At 31.8% G+C, this 22,880-nt stretch overlaps 2 protein-coding genes and 1 long non-coding RNA gene across 3 annotated transcripts; all 3 read left to right on the top strand.

Moving 5' to 3' along the window:
* Nucleotides 1–3,759: 3,759 nt before the first annotated feature.
* Nucleotides 3,760–4,348, top strand: LOC137810139 (uncharacterized). Its single transcript, XR_011080845.1, has 2 exons — nucleotides 3,760–4,035; nucleotides 4,143–4,348. It is a non-coding gene; the product is annotated as an uncharacterized lncRNA (long non-coding RNA).
* Nucleotides 4,349–7,800: 3,452 nt separating this feature from the next.
* On the top strand, nucleotides 7,801–9,539 carry LOC137810138 (peroxidase 10-like). The gene is made up of 4 exons (XM_068611282.1): nucleotides 7,801–8,109; nucleotides 8,216–8,407; nucleotides 8,679–8,841; nucleotides 8,995–9,539. The coding sequence occupies exons 1-4, from the start codon at nucleotides 7,891–7,893 to the stop codon at nucleotides 9,402–9,404; spliced, it is 984 nt and encodes a 327-aa protein (XP_068467383.1). The 5' UTR covers nucleotides 7,801–7,890; the 3' UTR covers nucleotides 9,405–9,539.
* Nucleotides 9,540–15,639: 6,100 nt separating this feature from the next.
* LOC137810133 (CDPK-related kinase 5-like) lies at nucleotides 15,640–21,173 on the top strand. Its single transcript, XM_068611269.1, has 11 exons — nucleotides 15,640–16,540; nucleotides 17,463–17,593; nucleotides 17,759–17,800; nucleotides 17,937–18,045; nucleotides 18,554–18,632; nucleotides 18,713–19,009; nucleotides 19,086–19,195; nucleotides 19,686–19,793; nucleotides 19,869–19,931; nucleotides 20,021–20,188; nucleotides 20,501–21,173. The coding sequence occupies exons 1-11, from the start codon at nucleotides 16,016–16,018 to the stop codon at nucleotides 20,636–20,638; spliced, it is 1,770 nt and encodes a 589-aa protein (XP_068467370.1). The 5' UTR covers nucleotides 15,640–16,015; the 3' UTR covers nucleotides 20,639–21,173.
* The last annotated feature ends 1,707 nt before the right edge of the window (nucleotides 21,174–22,880 follow it).

The raw sequence follows: 22,880 nt of genomic DNA, 5'->3' as shown, positions 1-22,880 counted from the left end.
TATAGACTTTTTTTATACATTTGTTGTTGAGGTACTTGATGATACATCTGTCAAACTAGTCCATCTAACTTTGTCTGACAAGTTAAAAGCAACGTGCATTTTTTTCAAAATTTTACAGATTATAATTTATTTGCAACGTCAAATTAATCCAATTTTTGTTTACAATTGCAAAAATTGAAGATAAGTAAAGTAAATAAAATTAAATTTCAATAAATAAAAACACTCATGTCATGGATTTTTTTGTTGAATTGACGAAGCTTCACGTCCAATTTCTTCATATAGAATCAATTGTCACAACCCCCGAGTCATAAAACAATCTCTTTTTCTAAACATTTTACATGTATTTTAAACCAAAATAATAAACAATTTAAACTCTTTCAAACAAAGCTTTTAGTTTTAAGCTATATGGATAAAAGAATACAATTGAGAGAAAATATCTAATTAAAAGTGTTTGATCATATTCTTCAATATTAGTTATTATTAAATTTCGTAAATTTGTTTAAAAAAACAAAACTGCCTACGTATATATTTACTTTATAATCTATTAGTGAAACACAGATGTTATTTAATCAATATTTCTACATATTGTATGATAGTGAAAAACAGTGAATACAATTAAACAAATGTAACTATTGTAATAATTATTAAAATAAAATAATGGTTAAGACTAAGTATTTAGAAAATAACTTTAAAGTAGTACTGATATATTTTAAATTATATCTAAATATTTTATTAAGAAAATAAAAAAAATATATAAATAGAAAAATAAGTTATTAAGGTTTTATTTTTAAATGAAATACTATTTTTCTAAACTTTCTCTTCTTTTTTCATTTGTTTCCTCCCTAACTTTCTAAACTCTTTTTTCATCAAACTGACGATCGGAGTTCTTCATTTGACTCCTGACAGCAAATATTACAACACTAGCCGATCAAAATCTTAGTTAGAGTAAGTTTATTTTATTTTATTTTCTTTGAGTTGGTTTTAAACTTTTTTTAGGTTTGTTTTTTGTAAATGTTTTGTATGTGGTGTTTTTAGCTTTAAGATTAGTCCATATTGGTTCAGAGTTCCACTGATATAGTTAAATCTTTGATTAGAATTTTGTGGTGCAGGTTAAGCTACCATTGAACTTTGTAGGATTGAAGCTCTTTGTGAGCACATCTACTTCTCCCCAGGTAAGAGAAGCTAGTTTAAATTTTTAATAGAATCCTAGGTTAGAAGATCTGGATGTGGGGTGGCTTGATCACCAATTCCAATTTTTTTGCATGATTGTTTGTTTTTTAGTGAAGTAGTTATTGATTGAAATTTTAAACTGTGAAATGATTAATTTTGAATATTATATATGATATTACAAATTTACAAATTAGCTTTCTCGAGGTTTGGTGGGATCCGACTTTGTATACTAAGATGACTGACCTTTTTGTGAAGTGTTTGATGCGTCCTTAGTCATTAGTTGATCTGTTGGTTGCTTTGGTTTGTATCAATGTACAAGTCTTAACTTGATATGGTGTCAAGCTATTACTCGGTCCAGTTTATTGAAGGCCACGTACATGTCTTAACTTGACGTGAAGAAAAACCATGTACAAGTCTTAACTTGATGTGGTGTCGAGCTATTACTTGATCTAGAAGGACACGTACAGGTCTTAACTTGACGTGAATAAAAATCATGTACAAGTCTTAACTTGATGTGGTGTCGAACTATTACTTGGTCCAGTTTATTGAAGGTCACGTACAAGTCTTAACTTGACATGAAGAAAAATCATGTACAAGTCTTAACTTGATGTGGTGTCGAGCTATTACTCGGTCCAGTTTATTGAATGTCACGTATAGGTCTTAATTTGACGTGAAGAAAAATCATGTACAAGTCTTAACTTGATGTGGTGTCAAACTAAGTTTTAATTTAACGCGATGTCGATCATTAATTTGATGCATTGCAGATGAAAGGTTGAAAGGTGGAATGTGTACGAGCATGAAATGTTAACCGACAGATTAAATTTGACCAATCACTGGTGGACACGTGGGAAGGGAGCAATTTAATGCTTGAGAAAATGTGTGGCATAAGTAATGATGGAGTGCAAGTTTCAATAAAATGCACGAGGACACAAGCCCAGATGATAGGTTAAAGATCGATCAAGCAATACCAATAAACTTATTAGTCTCATTAGCTTATGCATGAGATTAGGGAGTTGTGAGGCATGAGTCAAACCTATTCATTTGTCGAGAACAGTCTTAATCTTTAGAATTGATGATTATGAATTTATTAGCCCCATTAGTTTATGCTTGCGATTAGGAGACTCAACTAAATGCTTTCTTGACTCAACAATTGTCATGTTACATATCCATAAGTAATAATTGTTAAATAACATATAAATATTAATTAATAACCATTCACAGAAACAAATAAAAAAAAACATAAATAAAAAAATATTTCTTGATTCACCACACGATGGATGATACGCTAAATTTCGAGGCTTTTTCACATAACAGTTGCTAATACTAATGACTTGTATGAGAACAAATCTTTGAGACTTTTCCATGGTTTCTCACTCGACCATCACATTAAAAGGTCTTCAAGTTCAATTGGAAATTGAACTTCTTTGATCCAGAATTGAGGGGGCAGTAAATGAGATAGAAATCCAAATCCTCTAGTCAAAGACGGTTATGTTAATAGATTATTGAAATGAAAACTAATGTTTTGACAAAAAAAATATATTAAATGCTAATAAAAAATTTAAAGACCCAATTAAAAGTCTAAATGAATGAAATATTGTTGAAAAAAAAGTCAATATTTTAATGAAAAAACTTAAATATTAAAACAAACTTTTTCAATAACCCACAAACAGTTTATAACAGTCGCATTTAACTAATGACGTTAACGTTTATATTTTCATTAAAAAAACTAATATGTTAACTAAAGGGAGTTACTTCCTACACCCGATAATGTTCACGTAAAATGATAAAGATGTCTAAGAGGAGAGAGTGAATACAAATATATTTACGATTTTCTTTCTGGAATCGATTTTAGATTTGAATTTTTAAACATTTTTCTGATTTTCAGAATTTTTTTCTAAAATGCATTTCTGTATTTTATCTTTTAGAATTACTTTTTTAGAATGTATTTTTTATTCCAAAATTACTTTTCTGTAATGAGATTTTGATTTCAAATTTTATTTCGGAAAAAAATATTCTAAAAAAATTATTCAATGATCAATCACTAAAGTACCCACACTCTGGTAGTTGAAATAAAATCTTCAATTAAGAGAGGGATAAACATTTTTTGAAAACAGGAGTGTCTACGACACGGACATTGCTACGACACGGACACAGACACAAAGATACGTATAATATGGATACGGAAACACAAATTTATATATTATATAATTATAAATTATATAAATTGACAATAAATATTTATATACACAAGATATGTTCCAGATTATTTTGTAAAGCAGAAAAATATTTTTCAGGACTGATTCAAAATGATTTGTTTCTTATTTTTACAATCATAATAATAATTTTTACAATAAATTTGAGTTTTTAAAAAATTAATATATTTTTCATTTTTAAAATTGTGTTAGAACCGTACTATAATCGTAAGAAATCCAACAAATATTTTTTGAGTTAGATATTTTTACAGATACGTGTCCTACAAGTGTCATACGAATGTCGGTGTGTGATGTGAGTATCCGACATCGACACATCAAATAAGAGTATGAAATTCATAGGGTGTTAATGTTGAAAGAAAAAGGAGTAACAACGCTTGAGTGTGACAATGGATTTGGGCCTGGGCATCTCATTTGATTCTTTCGTCTTTTGTAACGGCGTGACTTGGTGACCACTAGGATCATTCACGTGCAATTATTTATTTCACTTTCAGTGCTTAACCTTATTCCTCATATTCATCTTCATATTCCTGTTCCTATTCTTATTCCTATTCCTATTCCTAGAGGGAGTAGGTGAACACGCCATGGAACCTCCTCCATCACAATCCATTCAGATTGCTGGGGACGATTCACAAGACAAGGTCATCAACGAGTGGTAATCCTCTTCTTACTTCAATCGCCTTGTAAATTTCTAAATAGACAACATCTTTGATTCTTGAATAATCTAACTACTGTTTTGTTATGTTTTCTGGGTGTACGTAGTTGTTCTTGCTGCTATGACTGCACACAGGGTCTCTTCGATTTCTTGTGCTGTAACTTTTGTTAAAAGTCTTGGAATACTGTTATTTCATACTATTAGATAATATGTAATTCATGGGGACCATCAAGATCTTCCTTTTCTCTACCCCTTTATCAGCTGATTCATGTATGATCTGAATTAACTAAGAAAAAACTCTGCTTTTTAATCATAGACTGATACAACATTCTTCCTTTCTGTGTCTTTTCGGATGCCTTTGCCAACTGAGTTTCAGATTTTTGTTACAAACATCACACTAAAATTAGAATAATCCTAGAATCTGAGTTTATTATACTGTGCAAATGGTTTGGGATTTTCTTTGTTCTTTTACTAGCAGAGGATCCTGTTACCATAAAGTGGTGTGGGTCTGCAGAAGCAATTCCTTTACTGCAAGAGAATCACAACACGTTTTTCTGGCAAATCTTATAATAATCATACTATACTAACAACTGAGCATGGTGGTAATGGGATTAAGTAATGTAACTCCAACCACAAATTTGTTTTAAATTCAAACTAATCAATTTTCTGCTGTCACATTAATGAATAATGCGCATTTGATGCATAGTTAAAAGATAAAGAGGAATTCAAATTATTGGTAATGAAAATGCGAAAAAAACTTTTTGAGACTCTGCACACTAATATTGGATGGAGAATTTTTAGTTGGTAATTTATTTTAATAAAAAATTTAAAATATTTTATGATAAATTTCTTTTTGGCATATAAATTATTGAAGTTTTTTTTCTCAATACTATTTATCACTTTTTTTTTCTCAGCACTATTTATCACGTTTTTTTTTTGCTCAGCACTATTTAACACTTGACAACATACAATACTTATTCATTAAGAGACCTAAATTTCAATCGATGTTAATAAAAGAACAACCTTAACTAGAAATTAACATCAATAATAATTTTTTTGAAAAACATAATTATTGTTTAAAAAACTTTTTTGTGAGTTAATTTAAATTGATTTATTTAATTAAAACAGTTACAATATTAAAAAAATTAAAATAAAAGTAATTAATATTTAACATATTTAATTTTTCTGGGACAGTAAAATGTGATAGAATCTGAGTCACCAGATGAGACCTGTCTTTATATAACCATCAACCTTAAGGTGTGAAGATCCTTTAAAGGGAATATTCATATCCTTCCATTTGTTTATTTGGCGCATTATTTTTACTTAAAAAAAAGAGATAATGGGATTAAGTTTCTAGGAATTTTTTTCTTAGGTTATTATTTTTAATTAGCTTCTTAAAGAGTATTAACTTATTTTTAGCAATTTTTTAAAAGCAACTTTCATAAATGTTAGACAAGTTTCTGTAATATCATTGAATGAATGGATTAACTGACCTGAATTTATTGTAATTTAATTGTGTTTTTGAATTTGACTCCTACCTCTTTCCATGCAAGTGCATTGAATATTTGGAGTGATGTGGTTTTCATAAAAAAAAACTAATTTATGCAACAAAAATATGCTTTCAGATTTAAAACTGTTATTTATAATCTGTATACTATAACGTTTCATAAATTTAATTATTTTTCCAAAAACAGTTCTAAGATATGAATTAGATGTTTGGTTATGAATTTTATGAGAGCTATTTTACATAGGCGATTACTAAATAACATTATCATTTAAAGATTACTTTATTTTTTCAGAAGAGTTTTGTTGTTAAAGGAGTGTTTAGAGAGAGTGTTGCTTCTACAAGCAAGTGTCAAATCACACAATCATCTATTACAAATTTGTGAAGGAAACAAAATATTAAATCCAACAAGTGGTCTAATAAAAAAGGTTAAGTTAGAGTAGTTTGTGTAAACTAAAATATATATAGTATTTTAGATTATAGCATGGTATGGTAACATGAAGTTGATCACAAAATGAGTGGTTATTATCTCCTATTTTGTTAGCTCTTATCATGACTGTACACTCATAGTCCACCCTATCACATATCCAAAGAACATAGTCAAATGTAAGGCACTTTCGGTATATATTATAACATTCTCTTCTGCTTTCAAAATTCTCCTACTCCCACAATGCCTACGACTTTATCCTCAAAAGGGCAATCTTTTCATGTTACCAAAACATTTTACAAATAGCTTTGAATTAATTTTTATTTTATTTGACAATTTGTGTAAAAGGTATATATATCTATTTTAAAAAAAAATTTCGTTGAGAGTGACAGCTCGTACGTGGAACAACATATTTTGGGTGGTCCGAAAACGGCTTGATAACGGGTGACCTTATAAGTCTAACAAACTTTCGCTAGAATAGACTCGAAATGACTCTGATACCATATTAAAAAGTCGACTTTAAGCTTAACTCAATCTCATAAAATCGGCTTATAAGTTGAAGTTTGCACCCACATATACTATGAAGTTTTCTATCTTTAGTCGATGTGAGATTTCCAACACCCTCATATAGAAGGATGCTAATATTAATTATGTATTTTTTAATTCTTAGTTGTTTCTCTTTATAGAGGTGAATAACCTTTATTTTGTCTTTATCTGTTGTGATTATAGTATTTATTGATTGATTCTAGTGTACTGCTTGTATATATTCATACTATTTCTTTTGATTTTAATGGAATAATAGAATAGATATTCATTCTCATATCATTTGCCTTCCTTCTTTCATCTTTGTTCTCTTTTGTTTATCTTTGTTCTATTTTATAATAAATTTATTTTTTAAAATACCGATTCAATTTATTATAAAATATTTTTTCAATGATTTGGTACGTGATTAATGATTTTTGAATTATCAAGACAATATTATGGGAGTTTATATAAATTGAGCACATACATTTATATTGGTCACTAAATCTACTATTTTTTTATATATATATACGACACCATCAAATATTATTGAAAATAAGGGTTAAAATCATAATAGAGAATAGAAAGCATGAATGAGAGAAGAAAGAAATGACAAGAAGTTAATATTTTTTTACTTACAAAAGGGTTGGATCTCTTAAACTTCTTAACCGGGTTCTAATTTTGGTTGAGAATGTAGTGTGATCTTCAATCGATATAAGTGGTGTACATGTACTTTGATGTATAAGTCGGCGTTTGATATGAGAAAATTGAGTGCAATAAATATTGTTTAATACATAACTTTATTTTGGTTGTCGTGACTATTTATAAGATTATGATAAATCTCTAAACTGAGTTAAGGGAGATTTTTGGGTTTAGGATTTAGGGTTTAGGGATATTTTTGGACACTCTCTTAAAACGGTACCGTAAGTTTTATAAATGATATAAAATGTGTTTTTGAAATAACTGTTTGTAATATTTAACTAAAGACAACTAAGATAAAAGGAAAACAAGCCTTGGAGACGTGAGGTGTGGAATGTAGTTTACTTTCTTCTTTGTGTACTCTTCGAAGCTGGTAATTTTTTTATCAGAGATACATGCATTATCACATTACATCATCAAGCCACTTAGAGCAATTGTTAACTATGAGGTAGGTCTCTGCAAATTCTCTCCATTAACCAAATGCGGACTCAATTGTTATACCAAAACAAAAGGAGCAGACAATTTGGACTTGTACCAAACTTTAGTGATAGAGACAAGGATAGTGGTTATGCCACTCTCCATAAAAACTAAGCTAGTGAGTGTGTTTTTTTCCTATAAATGGTTGTAGTTTGCAGCTTAATGTCACAAGCAATTCTAGTTGAATTAACTAATTTCTACTGTTGTCATATTCTGGTGTCAACTTATGGAGTCATTTGCCTCTAATAAGCTTCCTTTTGTTTCAATGTTTTGGCTTGTGTTTCTCAGTCCTCTAGTGTGCTCTCAACTTTACTATAACTTTTATGAGTCAACTTGTCCAAATCTGACCGGAATTGTTCGATACAACGTGTGGTCAGCTATGGCCAAGGACGCAAGGATTGCTGCTTCTCTCTTACGCCTTCATTTTCATGATTGTTTCGTTCTTGTAAGTAATTTGTCTCAGTTTCAGTTGGAAAATGTTTCAAAGAATTTTTTACGTTCTCATTCAAACTGACCCCACATGTGCTGTTTCTTTCTTTTTCGTCACCCAGGGATGTGATGCATCGGTGCTACTTGATGACACAGATACTCTAAAGGGGGAGAAAAATGCACTGCCTAATAAAAATTCACTCAGAGGATTTGAAGTCATTGACACAATCAAGGCTAACTTGGAGAAGGCTTGTCCCTCCACTGTGTCATGTGCTGATATACTAACTCTAGCAGCAAGAGAGGCTGTTTATCTTGTAAGAGGCCAAATTTTCACTATTTGGAATATAATGTTTAATACAATAAACTATATTACACTTCACAATTACTTATTTGATCATAATAAACAAACTATCCGTGAAGAGATGAATGTTTTTATCAATTTAATAACTCTTAACTTATGGCTAAAAACTTTTTCTTAGATCCGGAGTAAGATGATTCAGTCATGCATGAACATTAACCTGTTATAGAATGTGTGTATATATACATCAAACGTATTGAAATTAAAGAGTTTGGTAATTTTTTCAGAGCAGAGGTCCATTTTGGTCTGTGCCTCTGGGTCGTAGAGATGGTACAACAGCAAGTGAGAGCGAGGCAAATAACTTGCCATCGCCCTTTGAACCTATAGAAGACATCACGACCAAGTTTATATCCAAGGGTTTAGAAAAGAAGGATGTTGCAGTACTCTCAGGTTTGTCTCCTTCAAAATTTTACCAACCATTATGTCAAATCAGTGTAAAACTTTTTACGCTGACATTGCATAGATGTTAAACACAAATGAAAAAATTAACAAAAGAAACCTTTTTAGTTAGAATATTGATGTTTATATATGTAATGAATGCAGGTGCACACACTTTTGGGTTTGCTCAATGCTTCACATTCAAGCCAAGACTCTTCAACTTTGGTGGGTCAGGTAAATCTGATCCGGCACTAGATGACTCAGTTCTGCAGAGTTTACAAAAAGTGTGTCCAAACCAAGCTGATTCTGACACCAATTTGGCTCCCTTGGATCCTGTGACTACTAACACATTTGATAACACTTACTACAAAAATATTGTGAACAACTCGGGGTTACTTCAGTCAGACCAGGCTCTTTTGGGTGATAATACAACTGCTTCATTGGTCAACAACTATAGCAAGTGGCCTCTTCTGTTCTTTAGAGACTTTGCAGTATCTATGGAGAAAATGGGACGCATAGGTGCCCTTACAGGACAACAAGGCCAAATAAGGGCAAACTGCAGGGCTCTGAACTGAATATCTTATTGCTCTTGCCTTTTGAAAACCTTTGCAGATTTGCTTTTACAAATGTATAATAAATTCTAGTACCCTGTTTGTATTCAAATTTAAGTAATGTATGCAGCTTTCTATAAAAATGTGCAGTTAATTCAATTATCAAGAGGTATATATATAAGGGAAGACACCTTCTTTATAGGACTAATAAATACCCTAACTTCAAAAGGATATAATGAAATTGACAAAATAATGTAAGCAGGGAGAAATTGAGTAAATGTGTTCATTTTGATACTGAAATGATGATATGATGATGCCATTGGCAAAAACATTTTTCTTTGAATGTGCAGCAACTAGACTTAATGGCATGCAATTACGTCACGTATTCTGAGATGTCAACAGAGTGGTTGACTCTTTTTGAAAAGTAATGAGAGTACAGTGGCGCACATATTTAGAGTTTTTCTCATTTTTTTATTCCAAAGACAGCAAGAGGCCCACAACAGAAAATTAAGGCTTTTGCTTCCGTATTAGATCACTACATTATTTGCTACTTGCACTATATTACTGGATCCTGAGACTTGTTCTTCGTTCATAGGTGTATTTACAAAAAAAATTCAAATGGTTCCTCTCATTTTGTGGAGAAAAGAAAGGTGATGTTTAGTTTTTATTGACTTTCGGAATTTGATTTGCAGTTTTCCCACGCTTCTGTATTAATATTTAGGAATAAGTTTCTGAAATCTGGATTTAGGCATTTCAAAATTTATAATTAGTATTTCAAAATAGATTTTCCACCACCATCATCTCTGGATAACCTTTTTTCGGAGTATGATTTCCGGAATAATTTTTTCTTGAACTAAAAAATACCTACAAATTACTTATTTATAAAAGTCTTTTAGCGAAATCTGATTTATGGAAGGCACTACCTTCACCATTTCATCCATATTTATTCATATATTCTTACTTAAATCACTTAACTCAAACTTTCAATTACAATCACTCCTTCCAATACACCTTCTCGGACTTCAACCTTATTTCACCTCCATTGCAGTTCACCAACACCTAATACCTACCTTCACACTCCTTTTCAAATAAAAATTCCAAAAACAATTTGGACATTTCAAACAAGAGTGTTTTATGTTCTTCTACCATTCCATATAAAACATAAAATACCTTTTTTCTTCTTCTTCTTTTATCTCCATAGAGTAGTTCCGGATTATGTAATCTAGACATGCTTTTGAAAAAAAACTTTCGAATTATATAATCTGGAAGTTAAAATATATGACTTCCGGATTACATAATCCATAAATTAATCATACATTTGAAAAAAGGCTTCCGAATTATGTAATTCAGAAATTAATTATGAATTTGAAAAAAAAAACTTTCAGATTACATAATCCAAAATATTACATAAGGATATTTTTAAAAATACAAAAATTTATGGAGGTGAGAGAAAAACGTATAAAGGTGCAGGAAGAACCAGTTTTCAAACAAATTATATAGTGCAAGAATCAAAAACTAACTATTGCACATTAATTGGGCTGGTAAGCCCATAGAATCTTTCAGATTACAATATCACATTCAGAACTCCTTCACGCCAACAAAACTCTTCCTCCACCCATCATTTTCCTAAAATCTGTTTTACCCTTTTTAAAAATAATTTTTGGATTATTGATTTTAAAATGTTTTTGGAACATACTTTTCCAAATAAATTTGATGAATTTTCGATTTAACATTCCAGAAATAAAAAAATATATTCCAAAAAACATATTTTAAAATGATTTTTTTGGATTTCTTATTTCAAAAGCACTTTTCTTATAAAATATCCCTATTCTAAAATCACCTAAAACTATCTAAAATAATTTAAATATTTCGATGAATATAGGAATAAATATAGAAGTGCAAGAAAAAAATGTAGTGACAAATACCCTCAAAAAGCTATTATATGAGAATAACAAGGCCTTTAATAATTTTTACATAACACATAATTTCGGGTTATTAATTATTTTTAAAATAAATAATTGTTTTTGAAATATCTAGTGATTTGGGTTCCAAACTATTACGTGTTTTTTTATTTTATTGAATCATTGACACGTGGTAGCTCTAAAGTTAAAGTTGCAGTTTAGATATTTTATGAGCCCATAGATTAAAACTGACATGTGATTTAGTTACTTTTTGAATTTGTGACGGTGATTTATCAGAAGAAGGAATCGGAATGAATGGGATGAATACTGACAAAGAACTAATCTTCATTTCGCTATCTCTCTTTTCTTTACCTGCAGTTTAAATAAAGAAATAGATAGAATTTGTGGTTAGGAAAATGACGGTGAGAAAGATAGATAGATAGAAAAATTGAGGGAATACTTAATTTTAGTTCCTTTTGTTGTTTGTTGGGGACAAAGAGGGTAAGCATGCGCATCAATAGTGGGGCTCTCTCATATGAATTTCTGAGGTAGCTACTCATCAATGCGTCAACCACCACCTCTTCATCACTTTCATCAAACACTTCTATTACCATCATTACACTTTAATTACTCCTCCTATTACATAACATGCATCATCATTATTAATTCAGTTCAACTTTATAAAGACGAATTTGCACTGAGTTTAATTATCTTGTTAGGAATCAATTAACTTTAGACAGGTCAATTGGAGACCTAAATCCAGAACATTTAAGGTAGTCCAGGGCAAGTGTGCTCTTAACCTAATTTGTGATCTGTCTATCTGTGAGGTTTTACATAGTATATATGGAATTAATCTAACCTGTGTCTGCCGTTATGATTATCTCTTTACTGCCTGATTAATACTAATTAATCCAAATCCTCATCATATACTGTTTTCTTTACATTATTCATTTATATCAATAAAATCCAAAGTCGGTCCAAATTCCATAACCCAACTAACATCCATTTCACGAGCAAATACCAAACACCACGGAATGGTGCCAGCGTGAATGAGAAAATCAGAAGTACCAATTTGTTGCAACTTTCTTTCAGAGTAATGAAGAAAGTGACTGTCGAACAATGTAATGAATTAGTGACAGGGAAACTAGCTATCAAAATATTGTAGTAATCAGGAATGGTTTTATTGTATTATGTGCATCTTAAGTCATATCACATCACGATAAATGGTCCTCATCTTTTCATTTCACTCATTTTCTCTATTTGATTTCTGTCATTTTCAAAAAGTTGTTGATTTTTGGATGGGAGTAGTTCTTCACACTTTGTTCCCTCCAATTTGAATTTGATTAGAAACTGTAGTTTTTTTCTTGACTCTACTCATTTCCAAAGCATCAGAATGCATAGAGTGAGCCATAATCAGTTTCTAGCATAATCAATATAAATTTGAGTTTTCTTAACTACGTTGGTTTTTTCCTGTTGAGGTGATTATCAGAAGGTAACTAGTCGCTTTTAAATTTCTAAGAGACGAAAGTAATGATTAGAGACAATCGAATGAGTTTCTTACTTCATCTTTAATTAATCAACCTCTTCATTATAGTGAATTTCGACCTCAGCGGTGCCAAGAGAACTGCAATTTGGAAAAACAACATGTTTCAATAATGATAGTAATACTAGGTGATCATCATCCAGTGCTAAATCATAGGGTTGGAGTCAGACATAACATAGGTGATGCTACTTTTGTGTGCTTAAAGTAAAATGAAATTGCAGAGAAACATTTTACGTACGTGGGGGGCTGAATTATGTTGATGCCGTCGTGAGTGGGCAGCAAGAACATAATGCTTCTGTAACCACTCTTCTTCCCACGAGGTTCCATTCAAAACCAAAGCAACATAACGCAATAATCATTATCTATTTTTAGTATACACATTTATTATCATTATTTTTTATTGGTATGGCCGGTCAATACAATGACTTAGCCGAACTGACCAAACAACACATGTCCGTGATGTCCGTGTGGGACGACCGATACTTTCAACCCCATTATGCTCAATTAAGGTTAGTAAAGTTAAATCATCATTAAGAATTAATTAATATACTTCTAAGTATAATCTATCTTATTAATCTGGTCCAACAATGTAAGCGCATTAAAATAATATAGATAGTGCACATTTCAAGAAGTAGGTACGTCGTTAATTATTATACTCTGACATTTGAATGTCGAATCTCTTTTGCTGATTTGAGCGTCAGAGTGTCTTCTGCAGGTATCACATTCGGTGTTTCCTAGAAGACCGAATGATCGAATAACTGAAACTCAAAGGAATAGCAAAAAGTCTTGAAAAAAAAGTTGAGACATAAATCAATTGTCTGATAAGAAGAAGAAAGAAGAAAAACTCTCTAGATCTCTCTCCCTAGGAAAAATAATTTTTATTATCTTGCAGAAACCAAATACATTCATCTGACCACTACTATGTTCATTTGTCACAACGAATAATAATAAATAATAAACTAAACTTATCAACACACATATTTTTGTATTTTCTTTCTTTTTTCTTTTTTTAATAATATTTTTTTTTTCATGTGATGACAGATGATTATTGTTATTTGAGGTGTCAGCTTAACTGAGATGTCAAGTTGTATAGTAATGCCTAACACGAAAACTTTATAAAAAAAATAATAAACTAAACTTCATTAACTAATGTCACAATTTTTATGAGTGTTGACCTGGCATCACCATATAACTCATTATATTATTTTTAGTTGCATTTGGTATCTTGCAGAAAAACTATGGTTCTTATTTGTTAAAAAAAATGGCTATTTATTGAAATTAATGGCTGAATGGATTATTCTGTTTGGCATTTATACCGAAAGGATGATTCATTCCATCGAATTTCAGATTCAGACGAAAACTATAAACTTCTTTCAGGATGTGAAGTTACATCATGAAACAGCGCTTTATATATATATATATATATATATATATATATATATATATATATATATATATATATTAGTTATCAATGGTTCCTGTTGCTATGGAAGCAATCAAATCTCATTTATGTGGTGGATAATGCACATTCGACACAGGGATGAATTCATATACATAAAATGCTTTTTTATTTTGTTCATTGTGCATTAAAAAAAAAGTACATGTTCTTTTTATTCACCATTTTACAATAATTGTTATTTAACTCTTTTTACACGAATTTTGAGAATGAAAAGTATCATTTTATAGTTAAAATTATAATATAAAATATTAAAACCAAATCACCCCTTAAAATCTTTTTCTTCACAAATAAGACATCACAGGATAACATAATATCGTTGGGTAAAAATAAATAAACAGATATTTGACATATCTAAATGTTATGTACACCACAAAATAATTGAAAACTTTCTTTCTTCTATACTCTAACCGTAAATTGTAAGTTATCAAGTTTATTTTATACAGGTGTTTTAATATAATCGTATTTATTATTTTGAAGCAAAACTTTTCTTTCTCTCTGAAATATAGTAATATATATATATTAAGCAATAAAAGTGTACATAGTATAACAATCTAAACTACAATCAGATTCAATCTCATTATTCATTTAAGCACTTTATTTAGTGTATGAGAACTTTTTTTAGTGTTACTTAAACCATAATATCATACACGACCTTTGTATATTGTCATATTGTTAACAACTCAATATTATTAGGTTACGGAAAAGTTTACTATTTTTATAATAACTATTTTAAAGTCAAATGAGTGATGATTTTTTTTACTACTTAAAAGGGTAAAAATCTTCATATTGATTATATATAAAAATTAAAAATCTTAAAGAATACTTTTATTTTCATATTTTAAGTAAATTTACAAATAAGTGAGCACAGTGTGTGGGGACGTGATAAAAATATGCTGAACATAGCACCAATACATCAGACAGAAGGGTAAATAAGAGAAGGAGGACCACTTGGATTTTAACCCCTGTTTTTATTATTCTTTGTTAGAATATAATTATAATGCGGTAATATATAAGTTTCAAATACTTCTCTTAAATGACATATAACATATATTTATGTTGACACTCGTACCACATTCATAATATACTTATACTTATCGGTGAAGTGTTCAATTTAAAAAAATATTTATTAAATTTTTGAAAATTTTAGCACGATTTTAACACAATTTAAAAAAAATATAAATACAATAACTTTTCAAAAAGTCAAATTTATTATATAAATTTTTATTATAATTATAAAACTTTTTAATTAGTCATGGAAATTTTCCTGTTTCAAAAATGAATTTAAAACATACTTTTTGCACACAGATATTATACATGTGATTGTGCTTAACCTGCTACATAAGTGTGGTAATTAATTATAGGTCTGTATCACAAATTATTTAATTTAATTTTACTGTTAACCGAGAGCAAAATCAAGTGGGAAAGAAAACGAAATTTTCGGCGTTTCAATTTGTTTGTACGAGACTCTCTCTCTCTCTGTTTTCTTCTTCTTCTCCTTCACACCAGTCCCCACCACCATTGTTAAACGAACAGTCTCCACCATCAACGAACCGAACAAACTTTAATTCTCACAAACTCCACATTTCAATTGAACTCGAAGATCACTGAAGGAAGAACTTCCCAATTCAACCTCATCCACGATCCATTCCCCACCACTATCTCATGCAATGCTTTGACCTCGACTCACTACATCACCACAGTGCGTGTTTTCTTCGTAACCAAGGAAAACCGAATGGGTCTCTGCACTTCCAAACCCACTCTCTCCTCTCCCCAATCCACCACTCACTCCCCCGTGCGACCTTCTCAAAACGGGGCTGTCGCAATCACTGACAGTCACAGCGCCGAACCTCACGTGCACAGCACCAATGGCGAGAGCGAAAACCCTAAGGAGCTGGAGAACGGTAAGAGATCTCCTTTCTTCCCATTCTACAGTCCGAGTCCGGGCCGCTACGTGTTCCCCGTCTCACCGCACCGCTTCTTCAAGCGATCGTTTCTGTCGCCCTCGCCGGCGAAACACATAAGGGCGGCGCTGGCGCGGCGGCACGGGTCGGTGAAACCCAACGAGGCTGCCATACCGGAGGCGGAGGCGGTCGCGGGGCTCGACAAGAACTTCGGATTCTCCAAACATTTGGGAAATAAGTATGAAGTTGGAGATGAAGTTGGGAGAGGGCATTTTGGATACACTTCTGTTGCTAAGGTGAAAAAAGGAGAGCTGAAGGGACAACAAGTGGCCGTTAAAGTCATTCCGAAAGCCAAGGTGTCCACCAAAATTCACATGCAATTCATGAGTATATTAGTTATGTTTTTTTTATCAGCTTAGTTACGGTTATCTTTTTATTACCCTTAATGATTTTCAGCTTTTCACTGCTAGTTTTTGAAAATTGTGGTTAAATTGTCATTCCTAGCTAAGGTTTTGAATTATGTCGCTATCCTTGACAATATGGGAAATTGCGGACAAATGTGGCTGATGCAGTTGTGCTTGTAGAGAATCCAAAAACCTTGTGGCTGAAATCATGGTTGGGGACCGTTTTCTAAAACCTTGTTCCTAAATGTTAGTTTTATTGATGTTTGTATTGTGAATACGTGATTTAGTTTGGTTAGTTAGTATTGTGGATTTGACCGGTTGCATGGGGCTTTTCGGTTCATGCATTTATACTTCTCCATGCCACGGGGAAAATTGTGTCATGGAAGGGTGATGTAGCAGTTTATGCTGTCTAAAACAGTACTGATTTCTAAACAAATATGATAAAATGCCGAGGCAAAGAAAATGACCGGCTGAAATTATCCAATGCTAGTTTGGATTTGGGATGTTAAAGAGACTTCCATTTGAATGGTTGCATAGCTTATAGTCAAGTATGGATCTGTTGTTTTTGCTACACTTGAGTTGAGTAAAGTTCTTACATTTATTCTTATCTTTGTTTCATTATTTTCCTTTAAGCTACTTTGTTACTGACACAGTTCCGTGATTTTTGGATCTTTAATGGGAATGGATCTATCCATGTCCAATCTCTCACAGAATTTGTGATCTATGTTGTCTATATTCCTTTTACTTGTAATTTATTGATGTAAACCTCTCTGACCTCTTTGAATTATATAATACACTTTTTTTTATGAGAATAAAGCAAAGTATCACACATATTTACTTATTAAATGTACATAATAGTTTATTTTAATTGTAGATGACCACTGCAATTGCTATTGAAGATGTGAGAAGGGAGGTAAAAATATTGAGAGCTTTGACTGGGCACAAGAATCTAGTACAATTCTATGATGCATATGAAGACCATAATAATGTCTATATTGTAATGGAGTAAGCTTCAATTACGTTGCTTGTTTAAGTTAAATGCTTTAGTTATTGCAATTTGATTTATAATATGAAGATAATCTCTCCTCGTTTATTGAATGATTAAGCAAGGACAAGAGTAATGAGTTTTGTATTGACAGTTTTTTCTTTAAACTGTTATGCATCTTCTAGGTTGTGTGAAGGAGGAGAACTGTTAGACAGAATATTGTCAAGGTATTCATTTTTTTTAAAATGTACATGTGAATGTTTAAAATTTGGATGCCACTGATGCCAATTGGGGATGAATGGAAATTATTAGGGGCAAAAATATTGAGTTTAATGAGTATAAGATATCTCTTTGCTCTTTCAGAGGTGGGAAGTACACAGAGGAAGAAGCAAAAGTTGTCCTGAGACAAATACTGAATGTTGTTGCCTTTTGCCATCTTCAGGGTGTCGTGCATCGTGATCTTAAACCTGAGGTGAAGTATATGTGTAGTTCTTTTGAGATTTCTTCTCCCCACCCCACCCTTTTCTGTTTCACAATATTGAACTCAGCTGCTTACCACCCTAAGTAGTCAGATGTATGGAGTATCTTTTGCATTAAAGAACGACCTTTTACTTTTATGATTGAAAATTTATATTTTTGGGGAGTAAGGGGTAGGAAAAAAAACAAAATGGAAGTTATGGGAAAGCTTGTATTTTCTGTAAATATAATCTTTTACTCATTTATCTTGTGTTTGTTTAAGATTTCAAAACAAATGCAAAAGGGGATAATTCAAATTTTGATGTGCCATTCCTAGCTTTTGGATGTTATTTGTGAGAAGGAGCTAGCATACTCTTCCTTTTACTCAACATTGGTTTGTGTTCATAATCATCTAGTACAAATAGGCAATAAGATGCCTGCGATTTTGATTGATTTGGCATATGGGACTTGTCTTCTGATTCTTATCAAGAACAACTTTTGAAGATGGCTAATTTTTGGATCAGAACTTCTTGTTCACATCCATGGACGAGAACTCAAACCTGAAGGCCATAGACTTTGGGTTGTCAGATTTTGTTAAACCGGGTATATATTTCCTTTTAAATATATTGTGCTATTTATTATCTTGGAGTTGCTTTATTTCTTGACTTTTCGTTCCTTTACAGATGAAAGACTTAATGATATTGTTGGCAGTGCATATTATGTGGCTCCCGAAGTTCTACATAGAGCTTACGGTACAGAAGCTGATGTCTGGAGTATTGGAGTGATTGCATATATTTTATTATGTGGCAGTCGTCCCTTTTGGGCCCGGACTGAGTCTGGTATCTTCCATGCGGTATTAAAAGCTGATCCAAGTTTTGATGAACCTCCTTGGCCTTCTCTGACAGATGAGGCAACAAATTTTGTTATGCGATTACTAAATAAAGATCCACGTAAAAGAATGTCTGCAGCACAGGCGTTAAGTGAGTTGTCTAAGCAATGATTGCTGGTTCTTGTGTCTGTATTTATATTTCTTACTCACAACAAATGGCACTGTAGGTCATCCATGGATTAAAAACAAGGATGTGAAAGTACCTCTGGATATTCTAATATTCAAGCTCATGAAGGCATACATGCGTTCCTCATCTTTACGGAAAGCGGCTTTAAGGGTATGTCTATTTATGTAAAATTATGTCTGCTTTTAAAAGCTGATATTGATAAAAAATAGAGCCTCTTGTTAAACTGTATGTCCCATTTTCCTTTGTCATTATCTCTATTGGTTTTCACTTCTATGACTTTGTTCTCCATGGTCTCATATTCACCTATCAATAGATATACTACTTATCTAAGAGTTTGTTTTAAAGTAAATGTTTCTGGATAAGCGATTTTATTATTCACCAAATCATCTCAGTAGCAACCCTGTCAATTATTTTACAGTGTTTCAATCAAACTAGGAAGACACAGGTTTTTTCATGGATGAAATGTGTTTTGGAAACTGTTTGATAACTGTTACAGTTTCCTTTCTAAAATGTATGGCGTCACTAAAGAACATTGGTTCTTTCGTTATTTTGATTGTTCCTGCTGCATTTTTTTTATTGATCACACTATATTTGATTGTGAATAACTTACTGGAATTTTTCTTCCCGGGTATTGGATCAGGCTCTGTCCAAGACGTTAACTGTGGACGAGTTATTTTATTTGAGGGAGCAGTTTGCACTTTTAGAGCCAAGCAAAAATGGCTCCATTAGCTTGGAAAATATCAAAGCGGTGGGTTTTGTTTCAATTATTTTTTAAGATATTAAGGGAAGGTATTTGTCATCTCACAACTTTGGGCTGGCCCAGGTCTTGATGGTGAATGCAACAGATGCTATGAACGAGTCACGCGTACCTGACTTTCTGACATCAGTTAAGTACTATGTTTTAGCCATAGAAATTATTCAAATGGCATTTTGTACCTCTAGTGGTTATTGATACGAATATAATATGGGTGGCAGCTTAATGCATTACAATTTAGAAGGATGGATTTTGATGAGTTCTGTGCGGCTGCCCTTAGTGTTCATCAACTTGAAACACATGACCAGTGGGAGCAACGTGCACGTTATGCTTACGAACTTTTTGAGAAGGACGGAAACAAGGCCATAGTCATTGACGAACTAGCTTCGGTATGTTGTATTTGACTATGATGAATTGAAGATAGTTTATGCTTACATACCTATTTCAAACTTTAACGGTGTTGCACTGTGATTTTAATATATTAATTTTCTCCATTCCTCATGATAATGAGTTATATTTACGTTAAGGCCTAGTTTTTTCTGAATCAATAGAACAGCAATTTCAATATAAGTGTAGGTGTAAGTCATGGAACTAGTTTCAGTTGATGTAATGTCCATGTTTGCCTATTTATTATGTGATAATTTGATTTAACTTGGGTTCAGTTGAACAGTGATTTGACTTAGTTTTATCTAAATAACCAGGAGCTTGGTCTTGGTCCATCTGTCCCTGTTCATGCTGTTCTCCATGATTGGATTCGGCACACTGATGGAAAATTAAGTTTCCTTGGGTTTGTCAAACTGTTGCATGGCCCATCTAGAAGTCTTGCAAAAGCTCAATAGAGATCTATGAAGCTTAACAAATATCCAAGGGTGCTTGGCTAAACCTTATGATGATCTATCTGGCTTTATAATTGCTAACGCAATCATCACAACCGTATCTTCAGGTGGTTTTCTTATTTCACATTGTGGCTCAGCATATACCTTTTTAGAATTATCTCGTTCTTCACGCAGGAGGCAAACCTGCTACAGGCGTTTGTATTTTCCACTGTAAAGTTGTAGTGTATTGAAAGGCTAATCTCTAATCTGTAACATGTTAGAAGATTCACAATGGAGGTCTATCATTCTTGTGATCTTGTCCACATGCAAATTCATTGCCTTATATCCAGAGCTGAAGGAAAGAGGCTTTAAGGCTCTTTTGGGCTTTCAACATTATTATAAGCTTTTGGGAAATTGTAATTTTATTTTTTTAGGATGGTTTTCTCATCATTTAAAGGTGCTGATCATGTTGATGATCGGGTTCTAAATTCACGAAAACCCTTATCTCGGTAACCTGTTTGCTGTTGACTGTTGCAATAAAGTTATAGATGTTACTAAATGTATCTCGTATTACAGAAAGCCAGACTGTCAATGGTAATGAGAAAAAATATATACTGGTATTAAGAATCTGTGTTTTAAGGGTAATCTTTAATTTGAATAATATTTTTAAATATAATATAATAATATGTTATCAGTATTATGTGTTTATATTTAATAAAATGATTCGATTAATATAATTAATGTGATATTAAATTGACAAATTGTGATATAATCTACTCTTTAGTTTCAATTAGATACATGTTATCATCATTTCTCTCACCAACAGTATATTTAGCTTATAAATGAATAAATTTGGAAAGAAATTTCTACTAAACAAAAAATTACAGAAAGAAAAGAAGATTAAAACTTCAATATCTCAAAATAGAGGGATGTGATTGGAATATTTTGCAAATTAGATCAAGCACTTTGATGGAAAGATTAAGGTACAAAGTACAAAATTCTGTTTTCGAACCCGGATTAGAACCAAGAAAACGATTTAAATTATTCCTCGATCGGTCGGTCGGTCTGCACTTTACTTCCTCTTCTCAGCTGAACTCTCACACTTGCTCTTTTACTTCTCCTCCTTGCTAGCTTTCGGACTCGGATGATACCTACAAAAGGTACTCCAACACTCAAGTTAGAGTTCAACACTTGTCACTCATATTTAAGATTAGATGATTGCGTACCTGAACCTTTGGTATCTGTACTAATTTATACAATTATTGTAGGTCCATTTTCATTAATGAGCCTAATAAAAAGAGATTAACAAACATTGGATCATTAATCACTCTCGTTGTCGTCATGTAGGTCAATTTGGATCGGATGTAGAGTCATAGTCTCGGTCGTGTAGTCCCTATCGGTACAAATTCGGTTATATCTATAATATTTTATTCTCTTATGTGTGTATATAAATCACTTCATGTATAAGAAATATATACTAGTATAGGGAGACTTTCTCTCCCAACTTACAGGGATCCACACATCATGAAATTCTATCATTATTAAATTAATTGCATATAATTGGGTACAATATTGTACAATATTACATACACTAATTACGTATAATTTGATAATTTATTATTTTTTTAATAAAAAACAAGGGCTTTACGAGTTTGGGGTGAAGGGGTAGTGTATTTTCGATACCTATGATCGAATACCCCATGGGTGACATGATTGAAATCAACCATCGTAAAAGAAATGGGCATCTTCATAATTAACATAATCACGGTACAACATAACATCGATATTAGCCTAATGACTCATGCTAATCTAGGTTCAATGTTAGAGGGTTACTACCCTATAAATATGTACTCCAACTAAGATAAATGTACGTATTCATTTGTATTTATTACTTTCAACCACTATATTTTGAATATTGATTTAAGCATAGTATCTTTTACACGTATATTGTCTTTCACCAAAATTGTAGACTAAAACTTAAGGGAGTTCAACACCAAAAATTCTTAAGAAGATCAAGATCTTTCGAATTCATACAAAACATATATTTTGAGAGAATATAACTTATAATCATAAAAAATCCAAATAGTTGCTTAAACCAAATGTACTTTAAAATTATAAATATATATTGTGCGGCTGCGAATGGAGTTGGACGATACCACTTTAGACACCGTCGTTAAAAACCTTACTCATTACAAATAATTTAATGGATTCATGTTGAATCTAGTTCCTATTGTCACTATTAAGTATAAACCATTTATTCGTATTT

This window comes from Phaseolus vulgaris, chromosome 2 (assembly GCF_000499845.2).
Source record: "Phaseolus vulgaris cultivar G19833 chromosome 2, P. vulgaris v2.0, whole genome shotgun sequence".
Taxonomy (NCBI): domain Eukaryota; kingdom Viridiplantae; phylum Streptophyta; class Magnoliopsida; order Fabales; family Fabaceae; genus Phaseolus; species Phaseolus vulgaris.
The sequence above is the reverse complement of the archived record's forward strand: the minus strand, read 5'-3'. Positions and strand labels throughout refer to the sequence as shown.